The sequence below is a fragment of the Cyprinus carpio genome, chromosome A23, assembly GCF_018340385.1.
Source record: "Cyprinus carpio isolate SPL01 chromosome A23, ASM1834038v1, whole genome shotgun sequence".
Classification (NCBI taxonomy): Eukaryota; Metazoa; Chordata; class Actinopteri; order Cypriniformes; family Cyprinidae; genus Cyprinus; species Cyprinus carpio.
The window spans coordinates 11,104,640-11,113,636 of NC_056594.1; the positions used below are offsets into that span (position 1 = coordinate 11,104,640).

At 39.0% G+C, this 8,997-nt stretch overlaps 1 protein-coding gene across 1 annotated transcript; it reads right to left on the minus strand.

Annotated features, from left to right (window-relative positions):
• Positions 1–609: 609 nt before the first annotated feature.
• On the minus strand, positions 610–8,018 carry LOC109061731 (leucine-rich repeat-containing protein 38-like). The gene is made up of 3 exons (XM_042713102.1): positions 7,645–8,018; positions 5,986–7,408; positions 610–1,718 (listed from the first exon to the last, which is right to left on the minus strand). The coding sequence occupies exons 2-3, from the start codon at positions 6,611–6,613 to the stop codon at positions 1,474–1,476; spliced, it is 873 nt and encodes a 290-aa protein (XP_042569036.1). The 5' UTR covers positions 6,614–7,408; positions 7,645–8,018; the 3' UTR covers positions 610–1,473.
• Positions 8,019–8,997: the final 979 nt, after the last annotated feature.

The window sequence follows — 8,997 nt, forward strand, 5'->3', positions numbered from 1 at the left end:
GAGCAGGCACAATGAGCACAAATAGTGCGCTTTCCATCCTCTCTCATCTCTGTCTGAGGGGATGTTTGTGGAATCTATACTTCTGTGTCGCTTGTTTGCATCTGTCGTCTGTTAAATTCAGGACCCTGAGTAAAATGTCACTGTTGCTAAGTCATGGATATCTCCCGACCACAGCATATATGAGAAGCTTTCATCAAGACAAAAACCTCCTCCAGCATCAACCTAAAAAACTCAATTCTATTTGCAGTGGATGCTAAACGAGATTATATAAAGGCACTACATTTGCTCTATTGTTTCTTTTGCTCTTTGAGAGCTTCCAGGGCTTTCCGGGTCAAAGTAAAAGAAGGAATGATACAACATTTAATTTCATGAAACTGCAGCAAAAACAAGTAACTCTCAAAATATGGTGCCAGAAACAAGTACCACACCATAAAGTTACAATATGTCCTAAGACAGTGTGACCAGTTTTCTTGTTCAGAGACAAATTAAAAAATTATTTGAGCACTAAAAAGTGTAGTTAAATAACATAATATAATTTTTAAAAATGTTTTTAAAGAGTGCTACCCACTTGCGATCAGGTACAATATGTGTGTGAAAAAAAAAAAGATTGAGACATATTAACTGATCTTTTTAAACACTTTGGCGCCAATGTTTATTTAGTCATGACATGTAGTAAAAAAGGAAATTATGTTACGAGACAGAATTAACATAAACTGGACAAAGTTCCCTTTTAATTTAGCCTTTAAAATACTTTGAGTACTTGATATACAGTATATAATTGCGACCCATCTGTAACTACAACAAGCATATTAAGAGTATGCATGACATTTATGAAGTCGTCAATAACCAAACATGTAATAAAACCGAATTGATTGGTGTTTTGAACCATTTACATGAAAAACATGTATGTCACAATATATGCTCATTTATTCTTTGGTGATAAGTGCCATTATGATTTATGAAAAATGGCTTACAGTCTGGCTCACTGGGATTGTGTGCAATGTCATCTGTACATTAAAGTGCAAGTAGCTAAACCTTACTAAAACTGAGCAAGATTCATGTACACAATACCAAAAATAACTCATGTAGAAAATACTAATTAACTCGCACATTTCCATAAAAAGACTATTGTTGCTCTTTGATGTCAAAATATAATGCTGATCAATTTTGAATACAGGGGGCATTAAACAGTGGTTTCATAAACTGCATTTTCAGGAACAGGTTTAGTCTTAAGGCTTAATTCAATCATAGGTGTTCAAGTATAAAAAACATGATGCACCATTCAAGCATCACAGATGAAGTTTGTGAGATGTGAGACGGCTCTAGCAACCTCATCCTAGTCACACAGGGGCCTAATTCAGGGTTCTTTTGTCATGGAAATAAGGTTTTTCACCTCTTTATCCAATCCCTTGGCTTCCACTGTGTGGTGCATTGTGGGTAATTTGTAATCTCCATTCTGTCCAATTAGTCCCCTCAGTCCTCTGCCTCCTCTTCATCTGTCCTTTTGGATTTGAGCCGCTGGAAACAGTGGATAGTGGAGGCCAGAAAGAAACTTGCAATAATGGCTACCACTGAAATACAAATTCCAGAAAAAATGACTATGAGATAATCAGTGAGTGTCAGCAATCCCCGACACTCACGGAAACTGTCCTCAGAAAGCACACTGAGGGACACTTGCCGCCCGTCCCCTGGAAGAGAGCACTCCATACCCTCTAACCCTGGAATAGAGAAAGACAGAGAGGGGAACAATTATTATTGAACATATATACAATCTCAGAAAAGACCATGTTGTGTTATTTTAAGTTCGGATATTTTTTTCACAACTTCACTTTGTGTTTTTGAACTAGAAAGTATGTTTTAAGAATTATTTAGTATTAAGAAAAAATGTGATTTCTCGTTATATGATCTCTTCATTTGAAATGCCTTGATAGAAAGGGCACAGTAAATCTTTTGGTGAAGAGTCCATGGAACATTCAGTTTAGTGTCATGACCAGTGTTCAGTTACCGGACTTGTATGAGTTTCCGAACCAGCTCACATGTCAGGTCACTAATGTCACCAGCATCCTCAGCTGCACAATATCATGAACAAAGCACAGTCAAAGCCTGTGGTCAGCAAGTTTTTATTTTTTTTAATATTTTTATTCAACAAGGATTTATTAAATTGATTAAAAGTGACAGCAAAGACATTTTGACTATTTTAAATAAATGCTGTTCTTTTGAACTTTTAATTAATCAATGAATCCTATTAAAAAGTAAAAATGGCTGCTGAAAATTCAAAGGAATAACTCAAAAGAATAAATTACATTTTAAAATATATTCAAATAGAACACAGTTTTTAAAATTGTAATAATATTACTCTTTTTGCTGTATTTTTGATCAAAGAAATGCATACTTTGTAAGCAGAAAAAAAGAGAGAAAATTTAATTGAAAAATTCTAACTAAAAAAATCATAATAAATTACCAAGTCAACTTCACCATTTAATTTATTTTTGTTGAGCACTTTAAAGGCCATTTGATGGTCACATATCCAGACAGTGTATCGCTTCAAAGGATAATAAATGAGCAAGCGGACTTCATTAACACACACACAAAACACAAGGCTATACACTCCAACTGAACATGTGCACTAGCACTCAATGCCATTACATTCAAGTGCCTTTCTGATGGGTGAGCTACACCTAGAATGAGCTTGCTTTCCAAATTCATGCTTGATTTGCTTTGAATACAAAGTGCTTATGAGATTTGACACGTAATGTTTAAGATCAGGTTTAAAAAAGGCATGAATAAAAAAACCCATATATATATACTGTATATATATCATTATTACTAAATTTTGTATATAGCAATAACACAGAGCTGCAACTATGACTCAGAAAACTCCTGTTACATAACGGCAAGATAAGATGTGAGATGGGATGCTTTCCAATTTCGTTTTTCTTTTTCTCCTCACTTTATGGGAAATGTTTGTGAAATTTTCCTCGTTGGTGTGTATTTTGATTTTCACAGAGGGAGGTTTAATCTCCTTTCAGCCGTGTGATCAGCGGACACCAGATGACAGATTTGAAGCGGAACATCGCCTACATAATACAGTCACGCTGACAGACAGACACAACAGAGCGGCAGAGCTCCAGAGCCCCATCTCTCGTCTAATTGCATTCACTCTCAAAACCCCTTGTGATTTTGTGTATTTTTGAGCGGAAATAATAAGAAACGGTATTCTCATCAATATATAACCCTCCGTGTCATAATACAATGCCACCATGTTTGTTCATGTCATTGGCCAAAGTCAGTTGACATCATCATCAAACGTGTGAGGCAGTAAGTGCGGATGAGTCACTCCATCCAGAAGGGGTTTTCCACATGCAGGGGATTCATCGACCTCAGCCTCCTTTGTTTGGTTTGTCACATGGCTGTTTGCCCAGCTCTACGAGCTCATCTAATGTTTTATCATGCCAAAGCTTCAGTGTTTTACACTGGAGGTCCCCCGGAGCAAAAATCACAATTCACCAACACGCGCATGCATGCTTTTATCCATTTAGAAAATTCTCACAGCAGCCACAAGCTCAGTCAGCCGACTAGTATTGTCTAGCCTGCTGTCACCACATATGTGTAGCATGAGGAAGACACTGCCATGTTCTTATGTTTGCATCAGTGAACTGAATCAAAGGTGTGCCTTTGTAGTGTAATACAGCTGAATATATGAATCCCATTAGGTCTCTCTTTTCAGATTACGCTGATTTCATTCAATACATTTGATTAATGTGCTCAAAATCCTGTAGACTTGAATAAATCCATCCTGTTTTTTACAGAGTGCATGCATTATCTTGTGGTAAATACATGGCTTGTTGGCATTATGGTGATATATTGTGACGTGGTAACACCTCTGGGTTTTTTTAAGGTTGTTTAAAGAGTTGTGCATGCGCCTATCACATATATGTATGCCACTTAACTTGCTTTGCTTACGTACTCAACACTGTATTTTGTGGAAATCTTGGTTCTTGCCCTTGAAAGACTGAATATCCATTTACCAGGCAACTGAAAGTGTGCCAGAAGTGTGCTATCATCAGTATCAGTTTCAGTGTTGGGTTGAATAATGGATGTAACGTGTTCATCCATACCCAAGTGCCAGGGAGTTTAAACTATAGGTCCAAATTAATGATCTAAATGAAAGACTACATTATGGTGGATTCATTTTTTCATACAATATTTAAAATACTGTGTCAGTTTTGTTTCTTGAGTTACAATTAAAACAATCTAACCACCAGCATTTATAGCATTATGCTGCTATGTAACACCAAGGTCAGTTTAATTGCCAGGGAATGAGTGATAAAATACATATCTTGAATACTATGTCAATTTTGGTAACCATGTCTGCCAAATGTAAATAAATACTAGATATCTGGAACATCTTGACACATTCTGGTCTTCTCTGGGTCTTCCCTGTATTTGTTCATCAATGCTGAATGTAATTACTCTGAATTTAAATGAACTTAAATGTTGCAAAGAAAAGATTACTTTGAGAAAATTGTGTATACATTCTTTGAACACAATGAGACAAAGAAACAAACCCTCAAGAAATATTCATCCATGACATTTACAGTTTCACCCTTAATGTCATGACCCCCCCCCCCCCCCCCCCCCCCCCCCCCCTGGTAAAACCAACTAATACTTAGTAAAGACACAGTAACAATACAATAAAAACTATAGTATAGCTTTTTTAAACAAAAATATTATATTATTATCTTAAAGAATTAATAGTAAACTAAACTTATATCTTGTTAATAATCTGCAAATTATACAGAGGAAGTGATGTTCATAAAAGACTACATCTGTGAATGGGTGAAAGGGTTTTGTTTACAAATACAACTGACCTTCTTTGTCTCTGTTGACAAAGGAACAAACATCCTGTTCATGTTAAATTAATGGGTACAGTTAATATTATTACTCTGGAAATGGACTCTAATTAAATGATGATGTGATTTAGAAGTTACTAATGTAAAAATGCAATACAATCAGATACGATCTCAGTCTCTGGCTTCAAATCACAAGCTACAAAAATAGTCAAACTTCAAAATCTCTGAGGATTAAGCAAATCTTTCTCTTAATATGGAGTTTAATCCAATCAGGAATATTCACACCTATCACGATAACTATGATAAATAATGGTTCTCAAATTTAGTTAAAAATATGTAAATTTAGACTTCAAATCATAGTATTTGGTTAAGTTTCCAACATTAACAATATTACATTACTCTCTAAAACAGACACAGGGAGAGAAAAGTGACTTGTGCTTCTAAGGGACAGAGAGGATCATGCATATATATTTGATATAGCTTTGGAGATCAACTTGACCTTCACCTTGGACTAGTGGTAAGTGACCTATAATGATCAACGGATACTGTATTCAAGAGGGTACATTTCCCTTAGTTTCTTCCTTTAGTGACCACTCAAATTAATGTCAACAAAGAGGACAAGACATGAAACAAAATTAGGGAACATGTTGTGTGGCATCTGTTTCATGAATTATGCAAAAGAATATTTGGCATATTCTAGTGATCACCTATGGTGTGTCGACCTCTTTGTCTTTGTTTGAAAACATTCTCATGCAGCTTAATACAAGATACAGTGGAGGCATGTAATATCACAAGTGTTATAATTTGAAATTTTACTTTTGATTGAGAGATTCAAGACATTAATCAATTGAATTACTAGCCCATCATGCTAATGTGATGAGTCAAAATAGTTCAGTTTCAGCTGTAAGCAACCAGTGGGTTGTGAAGCATCGCTATCCCAAACAAAATCACTCCACCCATATGTACAGTACATCCTAGTCAGAAAGTAGATCATAAGCATCAACATTTCTCACCCTCAGTGTTATTGACCCTTTGGATCGTTCACAGTTGAATCACCACAGAGTATTCGGAAAAAAAAAAAATTATGACATTATTTCATGCAGATCAGGAAAGCAAGATTTAAGCAGCTTACCAGTTGGGAGCTTGTGACGATTCTCCAATAGCCACAGAAAGAGTTTGGCAAAGTTGCAATTGCACACCCAGGGGTTCCCTTCCAGGCGTATCACCCGTAAAGAAGGCAACTCGCTCAACACCTCGATGTCCAGGCCAGAGAGGGAATTCCTCTCTAGCTCGAGCTCTCGTAAGGAGGTGAGGCCCGCAAAGGCGTCCTTGCTGACCATATTCAAATAAGGATTGTTCCCGAGTCGTAGCTTGATCAGACTACGGGACTCCCCGAAAGTTCCCGAGGGGATCTCAGTCAAGTTGTTGCTCCCCAGGTCCAGATAGACCAGTCTGGAGGATGTGCTCAGAGTCCCAGGCTCCAGCTTTGTTAGAGAGTTATTCCTCAGATCCAGGTAGACCAAATCACTGTAGAGAACCAGGAAATCAGAAGGGATCCAGGGAATCCAGTTGTTAGACAGAAGTAGTCTCCGTACGTCCAAAGGGATGGAGTCTGGAAGACGGGTGAGCCCTTGACTTGTGCAGTCCACGGTGTGATGGTCTGGACATAAGCAGCTGGATGGGCAGTTGTACCCCCAAGATAACAAGGTAGAGGATAGCAAGGCAAGGAAAGGCTGACACCAGCGAACACATGAGAACATTGTCAAGAGGGTGCAAGGTGAAGGGGAGATTGGGGGGATTAAGAGAGGGAGGTTTGGAGAGGAGTAGAGGAGAGGGGATGGGGTAAAGGGACAGGGGGTGAGATACTAGGAAAGGGGGCAGGGGCGCATCTGGAGATGATTGGAGTCAGGGTTGTCGCGAAAGCATCTTTCCTTCTCTCCTAGATTGCAATCTACAAAGGCTCGAGCAGCAGCAAAGACACGGAGCTCTGTTTTCCACGAGATCATATAGCAGGCAGAGTGGGTCGTGTGGCAGCCCTCTGGCTCTGAGCATGAAAAGGGAGGAGAGACAGCGATCGAGAGAATGTAGGGAAGAGAGAGAGACCACGCAATGCAAGGGATTAGCAGAGAGGTAAACAGAGACGAGTGAACCAGAGACTGGGAAGCGCTGGGGGCATGGAGAGGGGAGGGGAGTGTGATGACGGAAGGGGAGGCGTAGCCCACTCGGTTTATCCACAGTCGAAAGGGAATTCTGATTCTTTAATTCAAATGTACACTATGTGCTGATCCGTATCTTGATCCATATGCTTCTGCTCTTGATTGTGTGTCAGCTGAACCGTGGTGCCCATAGCACATTTGACTCAAGGCTGTGGTTGCAAGTCTTCTTCCATCCTGGATAAATGGCTAATGATATGTTGGCAATGGTTTTCACATTTGGCTTCTTTTCTGTTGTCCTCCAATTCAGTCAGTATAGTGCACGATTTTATATTCTGGCTCCATTGCCATGGTGATGGATGTGACGATTAACATGGGGCTGTGTGCATACAGATTACTGCCCTGAAAGTGAGAGATAGTGACTGAGTGTGAACCTCAGCGGAGAAGATCATTGTTGTCTATTGCATGCTACAAATCAGAAATCGCATGCAAAACCTTCCCGACCTCATCACAGCTGCACAACTCAATCACACTTGTTTACATCCCGAATGTAATGGCTGTCCTGAAAATCACAACGCTTTTAAAAAAGTCCACATTTTATATGAATCAAAAGGACTACAAAAAGATTTTGACATTACCTCTTCTCCAGCGTGCCCATGAAAGCGTCATTACTCATCGCTTTTCCAGCTGTTGTTTATTTTTGTCGCTCTGTGTTCTGTATTCATGTTTACTCCTGTGCTGCTGTAAATCTCCAACACATTCTGTGACCACAGACAGCTTTCCTCTTACATCACATGCGCTGGAGAATAGCATGGCACAACCCAATGGAATTACACAATAGACCCATAGGTCATTTTGTACCCTTGACCTTTCTGGCAGGCATCACCAGGAAAAAAAAAGGACTTGCCTTTGACCTTTTCATGTGGCACTTCTTTATTTCAATTTTTAACTTGAAATGTTACTTCCTCTGGTGTCTCTGTAAAAGAAACAAATGTCAGGATCATTAGTGCAAAGGTACAGGATATCTTCTCAGTAGGGCATTTGGCAGTGTCAGAAAAGCTGTGCAGATTTTCCATTCACAATTAATGTCTGGCACATGAATAAATGATAAATATCATGAGCAACATACTGTTTGACACAGCTGGGTTGTGGAGGGGACACAACAGGAAAGGACACAAACAAAAGGTAATGCTACTTAGTGTGAAGTAAATACTAAATACTTATTTAAGAATGTGACTTGCGTGCAAGACAATAAAATGCTTATAACTTTGTGTGCCTTGCTTTGGCAGGGTTGAGTTGATTCTTTTACAGATCCAAACTATTCATCGTCTAGAAGCGTGCATGACAGGGCTTAGTGGAGAAGATCATCCAGCTTGGATTTTCTCACCAGGGTCTTAAAAGAGAAAAATGATAATCCCATATACACAGTCACACACAGCAAGAAGACCAAGTGCCAGCGCCCTCAAAAAGAATACCTGTCAGCCTCGGCTGAGGACATGGTGACACACTTTCCTTCCAGGTGCATTCTGGGCCCTCACTCCAGATGATCCTCACCAACATACCCAAGAGCTAAGAAGATACTGTCACCCTACTGAACCTTTTCACTGTTGAGACAACTGGCCACAAAATAAATAGTGGTTGAGTTGGAAAAAAGCACCAATAGTCACAAAATATGAATGTCTCTGAAACTAGGACACCCACTTGAATGCACAGCATCGAAGTCCTAACTGCAAGGGATCAACAAAACTGGGTCATTAAAGCACTTTCAATCACAAGAGTACTGACAAATTCAGTTTATGTGGATATAAGTGCACCATAGTATATGTAGGATTACATAGCCACATATTTCATACAGGTTATGGGATTACTGGACTAATATTTCATTGTACTTTTGGTGTGGTCTGTTGTGGTGGCTAATTCCACTGGGATTACATAAACACTGTTGTCCACTGCAGCCAGCGAGGTGATACTACAGTTATCAGATAGGCATG

Bases quoted from the DNA above. Each gene is read 5' to 3' on its own strand.
- LOC109061731 (XM_042713102.1), bottom strand. From the start codon at position 6,613: ATGTTCTCATGTGTTCGCTGGTGTCAGCCTTTCCTTGCCTTGCTATCC. The intron at 1,719-5,985 runs GTAAGCTGCTTA...TCTCTATTCCAG, and splicing joins TCGTCACAAGCTCCCAACTG to GGTTAGAGGGTATGGAGTGC.